This window comes from Coloeus monedula (assembly GCF_965178545.1).
Source record: "Coloeus monedula genome assembly, chromosome: 12".
Lineage (NCBI taxonomy): Eukaryota > Metazoa > Chordata > Aves > Passeriformes > Corvidae > Coloeus > Coloeus monedula.
The window spans coordinates 4,348,724-4,366,432 of NC_138792.1; the positions used below are offsets into that span (position 1 = coordinate 4,348,724).

The window sequence follows — 17,709 nt, forward strand, 5'->3', positions numbered from 1 at the left end:
CTCCAAAGCTGAACAGGGCTGCTCACCACGAAGGCACCCGGCAGGGAGCCCCAGGGGGGCTGTGGGCTGCTGAGGTGTTCCTGCTGGGTTCTGTCCTTGCACCCACCACCCCTGTGCCACCCACTGCACCAGGCTGTGCCTGACCCCACAGCACAGGAGCCCCCAGCCCTGCAGCACCTCTGCTCAGGGCAGGGGAGACAAAACCAGGGATATGTGCTGCATGGGGATGGAAGCCTGCCATGTACCAGACCTGCAGGAGACCCCAGTGCCACCTGACCCTGGTGTTCAGATTGGATTTCTAGGGCCCAACTTGCCTCTAGCCATCCCCTCGGCAGCCACAATTTTTCCTTCCATGCTCAGGGAAGTGCTGTCCTACCACTTTGGTCTGAATGCGTACACACTGCTCCAGACAGTTCCCCCTAATCACGACAGCGCAGGAAACACGTGGGATATTGCTGCAGTTCCAAACACATCCTGACCTACGTGCAAGTGGCAACGAGGTGCTGGGATGTTTATCAGTGGGATGTCCTGACCAGCGCAGAGTGCTGCTGTTAGTTCCTAGAAGAGTGTTTGTTCCCCATCCGTCCCACGCTGCCTGCGCTCCTGCTCTCACTCACACACTGCTTTCCATGAACCCCAAAGGAGGGTCAAGTCTCCTCCGTCACAATTTCTCCACGAGGATTTTTTTTTTTTTTTTTTTTTTGGCTTGTTGTGTCTCAGGTTTTCCATCCTTGCTACGCCCTGGTCAGCTGCCATCCCCAGCTGGGAAGTAGGTGGCTTTTGTTCTACAGGAGCTCAAGTGAGTAATGGCCCAGAAATCAGAGGTGTCATTATTTCAGGGGAAACAGTAAAATGTGTTCCTACCAGGCAGCCTATCCAGCCTGCCCAAATCGGTTCTGGGCCAGACGCACAGCAGACCACAGCTGGGTGAACGCAGTGCAGCAGGACCCCCATGCTGCTTCCACCACACCTGAGCCCGCGTGCCAGGGTGCTCAGCTGCCCAGAAAGCTGGCAGGTTTGGGGTCTTTTCAGCAAATGGCAAAAAGCACAGTTTCTGCCCAGTGACAGCTCGCGGCCAAGCAAGAGCTCCCGCGTCAGAGGAAGCAAACCACCATGGGCTTTAGGAAGCTCTTAGGATACCCTCGGAAGCCGTCTGTCCTTCCCTGGATGCCACTGGTGCAGTGCTGCTGCACACACCCGACCCGGCCAGGGGGAAGCGGGGACGCCGGGGCTGAAGGGCCCCGAGGAGCCGCTCCGGGGCGGGCGATGCTGCTGCAGCAGCACAGGAGACCTTTCGGAGGGAGCACCGAGGGCACCGGCGGGGCGCAGCCGAGCCCGGGCCGCGCTGCACCCACGCGCGCTCCCGCTCCTCCTTGCGCCCCTCTCCCTTCGGGCCCCTCTTCCTTCCTGCCCCTCTCCCCACCTGCCCGTCCCCGCCCCCCTCCTCGTGTCTGCCCATCTCTCCGCCCCCTGCCCCGTGCCCGCCCGTCTCTCCTCCATTCCCTCTCCCCTCCATTCCCTCTCCCCTCCGTTTCCTCTCTCCCGTCCCTCTCCCCTCACAACCCTCTCGCGCCCTCCCGGTGACGCGCACGCCGTGCCCGCGCCTGCGCGGAGCGCAGCGGCGTCATGGCGGTGCCGGGCGGAGGTGGGCCGGGCCGGGCCGGGTTGGCCGGGGATGGCTCGGGGCGCGGGTCTGTCCCCCTCGGGGTACGGGTCTGTCCCCCTCGGGGTGCGGGTCCCCGGCCCCCACAGCTCGGCCTCCCCCATGCAGAGCGCGGCCTGCGCCCTGCGCGGTGTCGTTCCCTTTGCACCGTGCGGCGGCCGCTGCCGGGGCCTGACCCCGCTTGAGGGCCCGAGGGGGCGGTTCCGGACACGGGTCCCCAGCCCCGGCCTCTCTGCGAGGGGCGTCACCGAGGGGGTGAGGGGTCCCGGAGGCCCTGGGAGGGGGCTGAGGGACCTGGGAATTCCCGGAGACCTGGGGGAGTGCCAGTCCCCGTGAGCTGTGTGGCTGGGCAGGGCTGCTGTGCCTCTGGGGAGGCACCGAGCAGCTGCAGGGGGCTGTGGTACGGTAGTCCCAGCACTGAGCCTCTCCAGGTGCCTGCAGGTGCGAAGGACGACACATTCAACGTGCTGGACCTGGCGGAGTACACCAAGAACCGGCCCTGGTGGCGCAAGATCTTCGCCCCCAACTCGGGGTCGAGCGCTGAGAAATACAATGTGGCCACGCAGCTGGTGATCGGAGGGGTCACGGGATGGTAAGATGTGCCGGGGTTGCCCTTCCTGCTCGTGGCAGGCACTGGCTGGGTCTTTGCACACTGACAGGTGCAGGGTGCTCATGTGGCAGTCATTCAGAGAAGGCAGATGCTCAGCCTGCTGTCCCCTGGCATGGTCTGCTGAGTTGTGGGAGGTCTTAAATGCTGTCTCTAACCTGGAGAAGTGAGACTGTCTCCAAGGGAAGAAAATTGCACCAGTATTTAATTATTTTCAACTTCTGGCAAAAAGTGGTGCTGTTGAATTAGGACAGGCAGATAGGAATGCTCTGAAACAAGGATGCCTTCTACACTGGAGGTGGATGTGCTTCAGGCATCTGCATTAAAAACCTCCTGGGATCGCAGTTCCCAGGGTTTCATGTCATTTGTAGCTGGGACTGAGTGTGGCTCTACTTGCAACTTCATTCCCACAGCATCGTTTGAGTTGAAAACTTTGTGTAATCACTGCTTTGCTTCTTACAATGCCCCTCATCTTCACCTGGCACCGGGGTAATTATTTAACAGTGTATGACAGAGCTTTGTCTTCTCATAGAAGTGTGACCTGGCCACCTCTCTCTTGTATCTTCACTAAGTGTATTCAGAAATGGGTAAAGGCAGGTTGCTGTGTTGTTTGCAATGCTCATAAGGAAACCATGTTCCAAGTAAAGTGTGGTTTGGGTGGCACAACTCACCAGCGCTTTGCTGCATGACTGAGCAATGGGGGGTGCTGGCTGCACTTCTGGTGGCTGCAGGAATGTCTTTCATGTTTAAAGCAGGTAACCTATTTTGGAGACCAGTATAGCCTTAGATCACTGCTGTGTGCTTGTTCCATCATTCTTCTCTTCTGAGAAATGAAAAGGTAAAGGAAGCAGTTGTTTACTGCTTGTTTTACAAATAAGTAGGAAAGAAGCTTGTGATTTGCTCCCCATGCTCTATCATGGAGCAGCACGTGTGCTCCCTGATTTCACCTCAGGGATGATACCAGTTAAACAACACCACCAAAACCTAAAATCACTTGTTGATTTTTGTGAAATCACAGGTTTCTGGTTACTCTTTTGGGAGAAGGATGAGGTTGAAGAGATAAGAATCAAACTGAAAAAGGCTGGAATGTGACAGCACAAAGTGAAAGGCTATAAAGCATCAGTTTTGGCTGGGTGCAAATCCTCTCTGGTTGCACTCTTCTGCTGTTCGTCAGGCTGTCTCCAGTCTTGGATAACTCCTGCCAAAGGCAGCCTTGCCTGTGAGAAACATAATGAGGGCTGTGTGTGGTGTTTCATTCTCCTGACTGGATCCTGGTTGCTTTGTAGGTGTACTGGATTCATCTTCCAGAAGGTTGGAAAGCTGGCAGCGACAGCAGTGGGAGGTGGCTTTTTCCTGCTTCAGGTGTGTATGAACAGCAGCCCAGGCTTTCTGGGAACTGTGCTGCTGGGGACAAAGGTCTCTCTAGGAACCACTGCCTGTTGGGACATGTGGGGTCAGTCCCCCCCTCCGCCAGGCGCTTTGTGTGGCTGCGAATGTCAGAGGTGTGTGTTCTCCAGGGCACATGGATGCAACAGCAAAGCAGGGTCAGTGTGCATAAACTCCAGGAGTGCCAGTGCAGATCCACTGAGGATCTGCTACCAAAGGCCAGGCCAGAGGCACAGGAGAGCTGTTACTTCAGGGGCACCTGAGTGGAGCATGAGACAGCCTTCAGCTGCAGTGAACCTTGCTGCTGCTGCAGGACTGGCTAACATACTGAATCCTGTGCCTGTGGACATAGTGTCCCTGGAAGAACAGCCCTGGATGTCAACAAGCATTTATCCATATCTGTGATATGTTTCCTGCCAACCTGGCTTCCTGAGGAGTCCAACCAGCACAGATGGGGCTTGCTGTAAAGCACTGGGAAGAGGAGAGAAAGCAGAGATGTCTCTCTATCCTCTACCACTTGTCCTGGTTTCCAGGAGCCCTGGCACTGAGGAAAGCTGCTTGGGTGTGGACATGTAGCTGGTGCATCCTGCAGCAGGTAGAGCACCTCTCAGGCCTTGTTCAGCTCTCAGCTGTTTGCTCCTCAGGCAGACAGGTCTTGTGTGTGACTCATTCTCCCTCGCTCTCCTGGTTCTGCTTGTTCTGCTGAAAGTGAAAAGCTTGCTCTGGGCAGAGGGAGTTCCACAGCTGAATCACCCTGAGCAGATAAAATAGTTTGAGAGGAATGGGCTATTAATAGCTTCGTCCACCCACAGCAGCAGGAGAACTGCAGGGAGTCCCAGCAATATCCATGGCAGTTGTGAGGGGGGAGGTGATGCCAGCTTTACATTAGGGAAGAGAGGCTGAAGCAGGCTAAGCTGCAGTGTGTGCCCAGCTGTTGGGGGATTACTGTGGGAGACAGATGTTGCAGAACAGTTGACACAGCTCCAGGGGTGGTGTTCTGTCCAGTTTCTAAACCAGTGTGCCTGCTGGACTATTGTGTGGGAGCTGGCTCTGGTCAGGGAAGGTGGGTGGGCAAGGGGGTGTTTTTAGCCATGGTCATGCAGGATTTGACTGCAGGAACTTTTTTCCTAATCTTCAAAACTCTAGATTGCAAACCACACGGGATACATCAAGGTGGACTGGAATCTAGTACAACGGGACGTGAACAAAGCCAAGCAGCAGCTGAAATTTCACAGCAGTGGTAATAAAATGCCTCCAGAAGTGAAAAGCAGAGCGGATGAGGTGAGACAGCTCTCCCAGGGCATGTGCTGGAGGGACAGCAGAAAACAGGATTGACTCCTGTGCTGTTGTGGATCTTCCATAGTGCAAATACAAGGAGGGAATTCTTGCATGACAGCAAAATTGGAGAGATGGCAAAAACTGTGGATGTTGTCTACCTAGATTTTAGGAAGATACTGTTCTCTCTCAGCATTCTCGTGGAGGAGCTGGCTGCTCATGGCTGAGCAGGGTGAAAAATTGGCTGTGTCCTGGTAGGGAGGGGAGGTCATTAGGTAGGAAGCTTTCCCAAATCCAAGCAGTGGCATCTCTCTGAGCATTACTTGCCTCGAGGAAAACCTGAGGGATTTCTTCTTAGCAGGGAGGGTCAGTGGGTGGCCTGATGTTGTTGAACATTTTTGTCTCTTCTCGCCCCTGCTTAGGTGATCATATTTCTGAAGAAGAATGTTATCCTGACTGGAGGGTTTGCCGGAGGATTCCTGCTTGGAATGGCATCCTAGAAGCTGCACTCTCATGCCCAACCTCCCCTCCCCTCCTCTGCTGCTGTTATCTCTCACTTAGAAGTCAAAGGATGTTGCCAACAGACTCAGTCCCATCTGCTCACAGGTTCCAGCCCTTATTTCTTACAATGCTGCTTCTGATTTCCACCTTTTTCTTCTGTCTGGGCTGTTAAGAGTGCTGGGGTTGGTCTGAAAGCTTACAACTCCCAGTGTATCGTTACAATTTCCCACCAAATATGCCCAGTCTCAAATTTTCTGATGAGTTTCAATGTCATAAAAATGTAGTGGCGGAGAAACCTCTTAAGTGTGCTTCTTCCAGGTGCCCAGGACTGTTACATGTACTTTTGTCTGCCAGTTTATGTGTACAACAGCTGTCAGCTCTTCACCACGATTTAGCTTTCAGTATTCCTGCCCTGGCACCTGGAAAACCTCTGCTTCCCTCTGCACAGAGGTAGTCTGTGCAATCCAAAATATGGTTGACTGTCATGGGATGGATACAGAAGTGTCAAAGGACAGTCTGAGCTGTGTCCAGGACAGGTGAATATGGATTTTCCTGCCCTCCCCCTGCTGTTGCACTGCACATAGATGGCCATTTGGCTTTCTCTTTGCTGGTATCCTTCCCCGTATTGGAATTGCAGCACTGGCACTGCTGATGGAAACTGAGCACTGAGGCTGACTCTCCAGGCCCTTTCCTCATCATATGTTCTGAAAGTCACCAAGTTCTGTGCTGTAGAACCACCTGACTGCTCAGCCTTTGAGACTCTCTCCTGCTTCCAGCAGGCCTGACCTGGCTGTGTCAGATGGGGGCATTTCAGCTGTGCCACTTATGGTCAATCACCCTGGGCGTCTGATGGGGGTTTCCATGTCTGCTATGACCATCTCTGGTCACTTTGGCATTGGTGATGCTCTCTAAGCTGTAACCATGTGGAACAGGACTGTCGACAGGAAATGCATCCCTGCTTAGGGTACATTGTACTGGTCCACGTCCCTGTTGCCAGCTCTACTGGAGAAGGGGGATGGTGTGAAATCTGGAGTGCAGTCCTTTACGTGGCTCTGAAGAGCACAAATTCCTTCTCCCTGGTCTCTGCAAGCAAGCAACTGAAATGACAAAACTCTTGTGAAAACCAGACTGTGCTCTTGTGAGAATGTTTCATTTGCATACTTCTGCCTCGGTTATGTTCCTTCCTTTTCATGTTTGCCATTTCCACAAGAAAAGCTGCTTGCTTAATTCCATCAGCTGCAGCCCTGCTCCTGCAGGTGATGAGGCAGCCCAGGTGCAGAGCTCAGCTGTTTTTGGACAGTCTGACTCAATGCAGTACAAACAAACATCCCCCAGAGGTGTTCTGTGAGATAGAGACTTGCCTGACAACGTGGTGATGTCCTCCAGCAAGTTTAGGTAGGAGTTCTTGCCCAGGATGTGGGGTTTTATGTGAAAGTGAGCTCATCCTTCAATAGAAGATGTGGTAGGGAACAATGACACTCCTGGGTGGGTGGTTTGCAGCACCTGGCTCAGCAGCTGCACCCCATTTCCAGTGCTGTGCAATGGCTTTGTGATCTGCTGCTCTCAGTATGGCTGGAAATGGGATCTTCCCCTGGGAGCTGCTGGCAGAGCTGAAATGGTGGGTTCTTGCACCAGAGGGTTTGGAATGAGCACTTGGCAGTTGTCAATTTTGTTCCAGCTCTGTTGATTGAAGTGTCAGTGTAGCATCACATTGATTAAGCTGAGGTTTTTCTCACCTTCAGGATCTGAAAAGAGGCTGCAGGTAATCAAGAGACAGAAGTGGCTGTCTTTGCTCCTGTCCTGCCATACGTGGCCAAGGAGAATGAAGGAGCAGCTGGGCTCACATCCTTTTAACAATGGCCTTCCTAAAGGCCATCCTGGACTGCAGGACTGATGGGATGCAGCAAATAGGTCTTCAATAAATCGGTGTTTGGCAGTGGAGTGACAGATGATGGTGGTGGTTTTTTGGGATTTGGTTTGTTTTCCTGTAGGATCTACAGAAATGAACATGCATAAATTGATACAGTGGTCTTGCAGGGTATCTCTTTTTCCTGGAGGACAACAGCATTTCTGCTGTTTGGCTGGGTGGGCTGTGTAACACAACTTCTTCTGAGATGCACTGATCTCCACAAAGCTTTCTCCAACGACAAAGCTCAAAGCAAATCATTAACAGACCTTAGGGATGGTTTTCAGGCTCAAGTAAGTCACTAATTCTGCCCAGCTCTAGGTGGGGTGGGTTCTGCTCAAGTGCTGGTTTGCTGCTAGAGAGAGAAATGGCCCAGAGAGGGAGCTAAAATGCCTGTATTGCTGCTGGAAGGGGAAACAAGTAACAGATTCATGTTGAGTTTCATGTGAATGTAGGCAGGGAATGGACAAGGACATCGCAATGTGGCAAATCTTTCTGCTGTGCTGGTGTTTGGTTCGTGGCTGGCAGTGTTTGATGCTGTGGGTCAACACTGGAAGCTTTGATGCTGAATCAGCCTCTGTGGGGAGGCATTTTCATTGCTGCAGGTGCCAAGATGAGGTGTCCCTTCCCCTCCCCACTCCTGCTCCTTTTTGTCTTGTTTCAACAACTTCTGACATCTGTTACACTATGAGAAGATTTCAAACACATTAGGCTTTTAAAGTGGTTTTATATATTGTATGTAAATGCTTGTTGAAGTGGTATTTTATTAAACAGTTTTGCTTTAAATGCTTCTCTGTGTGAGGTCTCTTGGCATCCTGGGAACCAGCCTGTTCCTGTCTCACTGTGACTGAGGGGAGCACCTACAGCCAGACCAGCAGCAGGTAGCACTTGGGGACATGGGTTAGTGGTCAGCTTGGCAGTACTGGGAGAATGGTTCAACTCAAGGATCTTAAAGGTCTTTTCCAACCTAAAAGATTCTATGAGGGCACCACAGCCTCCCCTCCCCTCAGGTAACCTGGGCTGATCATCCTAGCACCAATCACCCATATTCCCAAGAAGAGGGATGCTTCTAGGGCAGGAGGTGGGTCTGTTGCCAGTCTGGGTTGCATCTGCAGAGCAACTGCAAATGGGCACAGAGACAAGGCTATTTCTTTTTCATAGGTGCAACAGAAGCCTAAATATATATTTTTTATTATCTCTTAGTGAATTTGTTTCCACTGTTCCTGCTCAGATAGGGCAAAAGAGAAAAATGAGCTACTTGTCAGTGTTTGAGGTGGTTCACAACATTGTCATCACTTTTCCCTGATTTGAAGGACACTAAACCCCCGTGTTTGTTTTAAGGGTTTTTTTCTTGAGGGGGGGGGGGAAGCAGTGGGAGGGGAAGACAAGCCCTAAATTACACTGATCTTCAGCCCCAGTTATAAAAATATCAAGCAGCTTCTATTTAAACATGATGATCTCACGTGTCCCTGAGCTGTGAATGGCAGCCAAGCCGCCCAGTTTGCAGCTCAACAACCAACCAAACGGAGACCACAGTTTGTTCCAGTTGTTTATTTTGTACCATGTTATTTCAGAGCAGTGAATACAGATGGTTTGCTCTTCTAGGCTTCAATACACACAACTATTGTGCCTAGACCTCAGTGGTCTGTTTATAGAAGCTCTATTTCATAAGTAAGTTGTACTTGCTCACAGCACGAAAGTCCTTTACGGCTAGATCTAATGACAGAGTTAGGGCTAGTGGGTTGGGAGCCTGATATTTGGGTGCCTGGACTCCTGCTACAGGGGACAGCAAGACAGGCAGCTCTGAAGGGTGGTGCAGGAACCTGTCTATGAGCTCTTCCTACAGGTCACAGGAAATTCTGCTGCATGGCCGAGAGCTTCTGGAAAGGCATCTCTCCTGGGGTCCAGACACAGCCGGCTTGGGAGTGAGTCTGGAATGCTGTGTGGAAAATAACTGCCTACAACTGCTTGTTCAGTAAGCAGCACCTAAGTCAGTTCTTGGATCTAGCCCAGGGCTCTGTGACAGGCCTTTGGGTATCAGCAGGTTTAACTAGACTTGGATTCAAAGCATATTGCTTAAAGGTGTTCAATTAGACATAAATTTATAAATTTTGTATCAACAGTCAGATCTTTCAAATGAATATTGCTTTTTTAAAAAAATATCCTATCCCTGTAGCAATCCCTGAAATAATGTTCCTGTAACATCTTTGTCATGCAAATAGCAGCGTGTAGGCAATTCAAATATAAAATAAACAGCTCTGTCCAGTGGAAAACGGAGGCACTTAGGCAAAGTGACTTGTAGTCACTCATGATCTATGCAAGACTTAGGAACAATCATCAGACCTGATTCCCATTCTTGAGCTTGAACCACTGGACAGGCAAGTGTTGGTTGGAACTACTGCATGGTGGCAGCAATACCTTTGTTGTGTCAAGATGGGTTTGTTTCATGTTTAAACTCACTCTTCTGAGCTCATTTCCTGTACCTCTCGCTCCAGAAGCCAGCATAACTTGGTTCCAATTCTCCATTTTTAGAGCAAGGATGGATTAGAGTAAGGTAAGCATCCTAAAAACATCAAGTTGACATTTCACAGGTGTGATGCAGAGGCAACATAGATAATGTGTTCGTACAGAAAATAAAGTTTGTTAACCAGGCCATCTGTTGGTACTGTGTTTTACTTTTTGGTGTGCCAAACGGTGTGTTCTAGGAGCAATCTGGCTTTTCTGAAAGTCTAAAGAAGGCTTGAAAAAACACACACGAGCTCTTCAAGTGAGTCCATGCTCCAGCACCTGCTGGAGCTGCATTGTGTTACTGAGGTGGTGGGGAAATTCCTTCTGAAGCCAACTTAACCTTTTCTCTCTCCCTTTCTTCTCTCTCAAACCCTGAACAACAGATGGATCTGCCCTTGGTGTACCGGGCGCAGCATTTCCGCATCTCCTGAAGCACAGCTTCACACTTGGACTCCATGTAGTTGTTCGCTGGAAAATAAGAAGGAGACACCAGGTCTGCGGAGAGGAATAGGCTTTGTTCCCTGAGGGAACACATCTACCCCACCTCTTCAGCTGCTTACAAGCATTCCATCCTTTTCTCTGTTCATAAAAATCTCTCTTTAGTTCAGAGCAAAGGCTCTCGGAGAGGAGCCCTGCAGGAAGAGACAGAGTCTGGTTTGAGTTCAGAACCACCTGTCTGTCTGTCCAGAAGCAAAGGGCATACAGAGCCACCTGCTCTGCCTTGGATGAGCTCTGCAACCACTACACAGTTACACTCACAGCAGCACTGACTTTTAAAAGATTAAAAGAAGCAACAGCAGCATAATGTGAGACACACAGCACCCATGGAGAGCCCAGAAAGCAGCAATGAACGCCTTCTGGTTAATGAGCAAACCACACTGCTGTGATCACTGGACTATGAATTCCCAGAGATCACCCCTGAGAAAAAGGTTATGGTGATTGCTGCAAGCTGGCAGCCCAGGAGGCGTGGCAGGCCCTTGGAGAGGAGAGCTGATCTCTTTCTGCCATAGCCTGCAGCTGATGAGTGCTCCGAGGCTCTCTTAACTGTCCCTCTACCTTCGCAGCTTTGTTTCTAAAACTGTGGCTACATACAGGCACTCCCTGTTATCTGTCAAGGGTGCATTCCTGAAAGTCACACACAGATAGGAAAACACAAAAGAGATTTACAGTGGGCATTCAGTCTCACAGAGGAAGCAGCAAGATCTTTTGGAACAATGACTTTTGAGAAGTCAGCATCTCCCAAAGGTCTGGCTCCCACCCTCTGTCCTACGCACTGGGTGCAGTGATTGTGCATTCCTAAGTTAAGGCTCTGAACTTTAATTTTTACAGGGGAAAATTGCTTTGCTCTCTGTCAACTCAGCTGCTTCATCTGTGCACATCAGACAACGCCACAGCACAATACATGAACAGCAGCACTCCAAAATGACAGCTCGAGCAGCGGTGACAGAGAAGTGTACGTGCAGCAAAGAGCTTCTCTGCCAACACATAACCATTCAGATCAACACTGTACACAAACCTACACAGGCAAAACACTTGGAAAAACCTCCATGAATGTTATAAAAAGAACATTGTCTCGGATGGGACCAAAACAGGGTCAACCATAAGCTTTTAAGTGCAGTAATACAGGGAGAGAAGGCAGTCCTTTGTGGGAGAATGCTCCAAACCATGAAGAGAGTAAAAGGTAGTCTCTAACAAATGCTGGGGATATGAAGACCATCTCATACCTCGAGGACACATCACCTACGCTGTTCCTGACAGACTTCTGTCTGACCTGCTCTTAAAACACCCCTGGAGCAGCTCTGCAGTCTTCTCATACAATCCACCTACTCCTTCACTAAACCACGCTGTAAGAGAGCTTATTATAATGTCTAGCTCTCCCTGCCCACAGCTGAGTCCCAAAAATACACCTGGGATCTCACTGCCAGCATGGAGAACACTCCAAGCACATTACTGTTACTAATGCTCTATTTTATACTAATGATGTCTCATTATTTACAATTAAGCACAAAGCAATTCTATTAAAATCAGACGTTACAATTTTGTTCGTTTTGCAACCAGGCAATGCTAATGTGCTCCGTTCCTTCTCAAGGTGAAAGGACAACAAGGTTAAGTTAAAAGAATTAAGTTCCACCAAAAATCAAGACACCAAAGACAAAATGACACTCAGTACCTTGCAAGCATTTCTGTATTTCACAGGCTTGTTTCTGGCAGGGATCCTTCCGGGACATGTTCAGGAACTAAAATGATAGGAAAATGTTACTGTAAATCAAGGTGCTTCTCAGGGGGTGGGGGAAAGACAATGTCCTACAGCCACATCCTTCAAGAGCTCCCAATTTCCCCCACTGTCACCATTCAGAAAACATCTGCTGCTGCTTGCAGGTGCCTGCCAACAAACACAAGAACACTCTGTGTCTGGCTAAAAGATGATGATGAGGACAATGAATATGGGAAATTTTATGCCACTAAGTTTTCTTTTCTCTAGTCAAAATGTGTCCTTTTCCACTTGGATGTACAAAGATTCCAGAAAATATTCAAATTAACATGGCTGACTAAATTTTAACAGTTTTCTATCTCTAGACTTTATACTAAGACACATATTTATGTGAAATCCACCTCTGTGAGCTTTACACAATCAAGGATGTGGTCCTAAGTCAGGAAACTGCATCTGGAGAAGGCATTTAAAAAAACGATCAACCAAACAACTCAGTTGTGTACATCCCATCAAGCCAACAAAGAGGGCTTTTTCCATTTTGTTTCAGGAGAAAGTCTCTTGGAAATCCTCTCCCTCTGTCCAAAGAACCCCTCAACCAGATTGGAGGACAGCTCCATCTTCAAATGTTCAATGTTCAAATCCATAGGAAACAGGATTTCAGACACTCAGTTTGACTTCTCTGCAGCTGTGACACCTGTAACTGTGTCAGAGTAAGATCAAAAGCCAAGCAAAAGCTGGTGGTACCAGTAGTTGAACGGGAGACCTCTAAGGAAAGCACCATTGTCACCGAAAGTGGTGGTGAGACTGAACCCTCTGAGCCACAGTTCAGCCTCTGCTCAGAGCTGGGAGCTGCTGCCTTTCCAGTTTCTGACAAGTCACCAGCCCACAGCACTTCCCAGTATCACTAGAACATTATTTGCAGCATCCTGGCCAAACTCCACTTGGGGCAATTGCATTCTGCCTACCTAGAACTCGCCCTGATGTTTCACTTGGTCACAATACTCCTCTTCACTGCCTGTCCTAAACTCTTGTGTGATGTTGCTGTGTGTTGTTTTTAACTGCTTCCACCTCAAAGGTGGCTGCATTTCAGTGGAGAGAGAACCTTTTATTGTACAAAACAGACAATGGCATCTTCCTAGAGCCACTGCTCCTGAAAGACAAAAATTCATATTAAAGAAAGACTGGGAGTAAACAGCGCACAGTACAAAGCAGGGGTAATGTCTGCACATACCAGATTAATCCCCAGGCACGAGTTTAAGCAGCAGTTCTTCAACACCACCGAGCTGTAAGCGACAAGGAAAAGTTCAATACGTCTACAGTTACTGTGGTTGAGCTAATGGACTTCAACAAAATAACAGTCCTTTGCCGTCCCTCAAGGATCTCAAATGACTTCACAAACAGGCATGACTATGGTCTATTGTTGCCACCATCCTTACCATGAGATGGTGCTCTATCTCCCAAACGCGAGAGTTACTATCCCTGTACTGCTCACCCTGGGACAGCTGCCACATGTGAGGCAGCCGGGATGGGGGGAGCTGGCTGGGTCGCAGCGCCTCACCCAGGGGAACCTGAACTCTTTGGATCCGAGCCCTCAGCATACCTTCCTCCTGGGGGAAAGTAACAAACAGAGCAGGCAGTTACTGGCAGTGCAGTAGAGGCACCTGAAACAGCAATGCTACAACCACGGGGAAGCTCAAAGCACACACTTGCCTCTTCTGCAGTCACGAGCCAGGTTTTGCGGTGCTCATCGCAGTAAACCCCCACGCGCCGCACCCAGAGCCGCACGGGAGGAGCGCCAGCCTCCCCTCCCTCTGCCATCCCTCAGGCGCTTCCGCAGCTCAGGTGGACGGCATCGGCCCGCGGGGTGCACACGTGGCCTCTTTAGCTCTGAGCACATCCACGGAGAGAGCTCCCGGACCTGGCAGACAGGTGGTGTCTGACTCGCTGGAGGAGATGCTACGTGCGGAAATGTCCCTAAAAGTCAGCTCGGGAGGCTGAGGTGGTGCCTAAGCCAACGGAAGCGTCAGGCCGAGTCGTACACTGGGACACGCGTGCTGGGTGGCATTGGTAAGGCATTCTGGGGCAAAAGGTGCTATTGGTGCGAAGTTAAACCCTGTGAGTACTGGCTTTGCTCATTCCACTAACAGTCCTATTAACAGTCTTTGTGTAAAACGGGAGGGGGGGAAAAAAGAGGTGGTCTAAATCCCAAAAGCAAAACTCGTGACCAGGAGTGAGGTGAGCTTAACAGGAACGAAGATCACTCTGGAGACAAAGCACGGAACTCGGTGTGCAGGACTCTCATCTTTGGAGCTCGCAGAGCTGTCGGGTTGCAGGGTCCTGTGTCTCATCTCTCAGGGATGGCAGCACTGTCCGTTCACACACAAACCCCTCGGGAGCAGCTCTCAGGACTGCGTCGCTCGGCTTTTGGCTGGTCACAGAGAGCCACCAACACGGGCGGAGGAGCTTGGGGCACTGAGGTGGTTCCTGCTACTGTAACTTTTGTTTAACAGCACGTTTATCTGTGTGCAGGTTAGACCAAGCTGAGCCATTAGCAAATGGAGGTCAGGGGAAATGATTCTCTTTGAACCCTAGAAGAGGTAATCAAAATGGTACAGACAGTCTTCATCCTTCATCTAGGTGTAAAGTAGAACAAAGTTAAGCTGTAACACAAACAACATCCTCCTGCTATGAAGCAGATGCAATATTCCTTATCCCAGTGAAACACAGTGGTCTTCTGAAAACTTGTAAGGTTATAAGGCATATTTCAAACAGGAGCAAGAAAATCTGGGTACAAAATAAAGGAGGGAAAGTCAGGGAGAGAAAAAAAAAATTGTTATACATTGGGGTGCATATATAACAGAAAATACTCTTCCATGATGCTTTCCATATCTCCCATCAGTGTTTCTCTACCTTTTTGAGCCAAAGGAGCACTCAGCCTTTTTGAGAACAAAACACCAACCACGGATCAGCCTGAACAGCAGCGTCACAAAGAAAACTTTGAATGTTCTTTTATTACTTCTTTTTTTCTCCCATTCTGTTTGTTTCCTTGCTTGATGTGCAGGGATGTCTACGTGCCCTATACAAAGCACCACTGTTCTGACAGCCATCCTGTGATGAGGGACAGGCATTCCAAGGAATGCCCCACCAGCTGGATTGCTGGCATTTAGAGGAATGTGACAGCAGTCTGACAAGGCTCACAAGGCCTTCAGGAATTAGGGTTAAAGGGACATTTCTGCAATTCTTTTCCTTTCTGCTTTACCCTAAGCCACTTAACAAATTTAAGCCCCTTTGTGGAAATCACTCTGCCCAACAGTGAAATGCAGCAATTGCCACTGCTCGTTTTCAGTCAGCTGAACGTAATCACCCCAGGTGGAATTCGGCCAGGATACTCTCCTACTCTGCAGTAAACTGCAAAAAGTTCCATCATGACCAGAAATGCCCAAGAACTTGCTTTTATTACACTCAAAGCTGGAATTTCTACAGCTCATCATGCCCAGAACCAGAAGGCTCAAGCCTGGCTCCAGTAATAGAAAATATGTCTCAGTAAGTGAACTGTGTTTCCTACTGTAAGTAAACTCTCCTGGAAGGTCTCCTATCCAAACACTGACCTGGTTCAGCCTGGCTGAACTACAGGTAGGCAGACTAAAGCACAACATGCACATTTGTGTTCATGGTGTGTGGAGATGGCAGTGATGACAGATCCAGACAACAGAACAAGGTCTCGTGCAGAGGACACTGTGCAGAATGGGCAGAGGTTAATGTGTGTGTTCACCCTTTGCCCCACTGATTTGTCCCAAGCTTCCCCAGAACTGCAAAGTTCAAAGGCTCAGTCTGGCCTGTGGAGGTGCCCAGTTAGTGCCACATGGAAAACCCTGAGGTCAGGCAAAACCGTCGATTGGGTTTGAGGTGGGACAGGAATTGGGTTTGAGGTGGGACAGGTCTGTCTGCAGCACCCAAACACACCAAAGAAACTGGAGATTCCACAAGCACACGCTCAGACAGTGCACCTGAGAACATACACAGTGTCTGTTTGTGCAGCTTTGATCAGAAAGCAAAAACAAAGCCTGAAGGAAGACATGGGTGGGAGGAGAAGAGAGCTTACTTATATTTTAAATAAGTTTTAAACCCTGGTTCTTACGCTGCTTGCTTCAAAACCTATTAAAAAACCCACCACAACCAACAAAACCCCCAACAGCTTAAATTTGCAGGATTGCAGCATCATCCTTTGAGACTTTAACATTGCCACCAAAATAACTGTAGAAGGCTGAGCTGTTCAAAGTGTTGTTTTGGGGAGATTCAAATCCCAATCCCCACAGTCAGGAATAATACTGGTAGATGTTCTGTCCATCTTAGCATCAATCTTAGAAGTTTAATGCAGTTCTGGGACCTGGATGGATTTCTGAGCCATAATACATGGATAAATGTGAAAATGGCCAGGAGGAGGAATGCAGCTTGTAGTGACAACAATTTATTTGGTTTTAAATTGGGTACATTAAAATATTTTATGGAAACAGTGACAGAAATTACTCCAGATGCTGCTTGGACCACCCCGGAGCTGGAGCTCAGTGAGCTGAACAAACTCCACCCTTTATCACCTTCTCTTCTAAAAAGCAACCGGGAGTTCAGCTGCCATTTAGGCACCAAGAAAAAGCACTGCTGAGGCTCAGCAGTGCTGTGCTGACAGTTACAGCCCCTAGAGCAAGGCTGGCCAGCCTGGCCTTCTCTTGGGGCATGAGAGCTGCCTGCACGCCTCAGAGCTACGAGGGTGCTGAGCCTTCCTGAAAAACCCAGCCCGGCTCTGGCAACAACTCGGGATCTGATGATCTGGTGACTTAGGGGCATGTGGAGACACTCTAAAGCTTCTTCTTGGGGGTTTGGACTCTACTCTGCCTGGAGCAAGCCCCTCTGACTCCACGCTCCGCTCTGCCCGACCTACTGAGGGGTAGCAGATGCTCACCGACCAGCCGGGCTGTCCAGCAGCGTGGGGAGGGCAGACCGAGCTTTGGTGGGATCTAAAAAAACAGGAAGACAAAAAGATGGACATAATGCGGAGGGAGCCACGCAGAAGGGCGGGGAGGGCGAGGGAAGGGATGCAGGAGCCGGGCCGAGGAGCGGGAGCGGGGGGCAGTGTGGCCAAGCCGGGCAGGAAGGGCTGGAGGAGAGGGGGTGTGGTACGGGCGTGGGACCGGACCGACCATGGCGGGCCGGGCGGCGCGGCCGCAGCGGCGGGAGGAGGGCGCAGCACATCGCCACGGCCACCGCGTCCCCCCCCGGGCCGGGCGGCGGGGCTGGGCGGGCGGCCCTGGGCGTGAGGCGGCCGCGGGCGGGCGGGCCCGCCATGACCTACCTGCACCCGCGCCGTGACCGCCGCGCCGCGTGCGCCGCGCAAAGCCTTCCCCCGCCCCCCGGACCCGCCGCCTCCCCGCGTCTGCCCGCAGGCCCCGGAGGCCGGACCCCGGGTCGAGCCGAGTCGGGTTAAGCCGGATCAGGCCGGGCCGTCCCGTTCAGGCCCGGCCCTACCACCCCCCGCCGGCCCGCCGCGGACATCGGCCGCCGCGCAGAACAGCGGCGGAACCCCGGCGCTGCCGCTCCCGTGGGCGGCACGGCCCTTCCGCCGCGCCGCACAGCTCGCCTCGGCGGAGGCCGCGCCG

At 50.8% G+C, this 17,709-nt stretch overlaps 2 protein-coding genes across 7 annotated transcripts; one reads left to right on the top strand and one right to left on the bottom strand.

Moving 5' to 3' along the window:
- Positions 1–1,509: 1,509 nt before the first annotated feature.
- Positions 1,510–8,128, top strand: FUNDC2 (FUN14 domain containing 2). The gene is made up of 5 exons (XM_082289540.1): positions 1,510–1,645; positions 2,105–2,255; positions 3,557–3,632; positions 4,803–4,937; positions 5,354–8,128. Exons 1-5 carry the CDS (start codon positions 1,627–1,629, stop codon positions 5,429–5,431), a joined length of 459 nt encoding a protein of 152 aa, XP_082145666.1. The 5' UTR covers positions 1,510–1,626; the 3' UTR covers positions 5,432–8,128.
- A 745-nt stretch (positions 8,129–8,873) lies between these two features.
- LOC309577480 (cx9C motif-containing protein 4-like) lies at positions 8,874–17,644 on the bottom strand. Of its 6 annotated transcripts, XR_014226766.1 has the most exons (7): positions 17,406–17,503; positions 17,016–17,070; positions 13,769–14,691; positions 13,495–13,665; positions 13,290–13,341; positions 12,017–12,083; positions 10,270–10,314 (listed from the first exon to the last, which is right to left on the bottom strand). XR_014226766.1 is itself a non-coding variant. In XM_082289541.1 (6 exons), the coding sequence occupies exons 3-5, from the start codon at positions 13,874–13,876 to the stop codon at positions 13,294–13,296; spliced, it is 327 nt and encodes a 108-aa protein (XP_082145667.1). In that variant the 5' UTR covers positions 13,877–14,691; positions 17,016–17,070; positions 17,406–17,503; the 3' UTR covers positions 13,031–13,208; positions 13,290–13,293. The 6 variants fall into 6 exon arrangements, 5 of the variants coding, with proteins under 5 accessions (XP_082145669.1, XP_082145668.1, XP_082145671.1 ...); XM_082289541.1 differs by lacking the exons at positions 10,270–10,314; positions 12,017–12,083 and adding an exon at positions 13,031–13,208; XM_082289543.1 differs by lacking the exons at positions 13,290–13,341; positions 13,495–13,665; positions 13,769–14,691; positions 17,406–17,503 and adding an exon at positions 17,513–17,644 and having other exon boundaries at positions 8,874–10,314.
- Between the last annotated feature and the right edge of the window lie 65 nt (positions 17,645–17,709).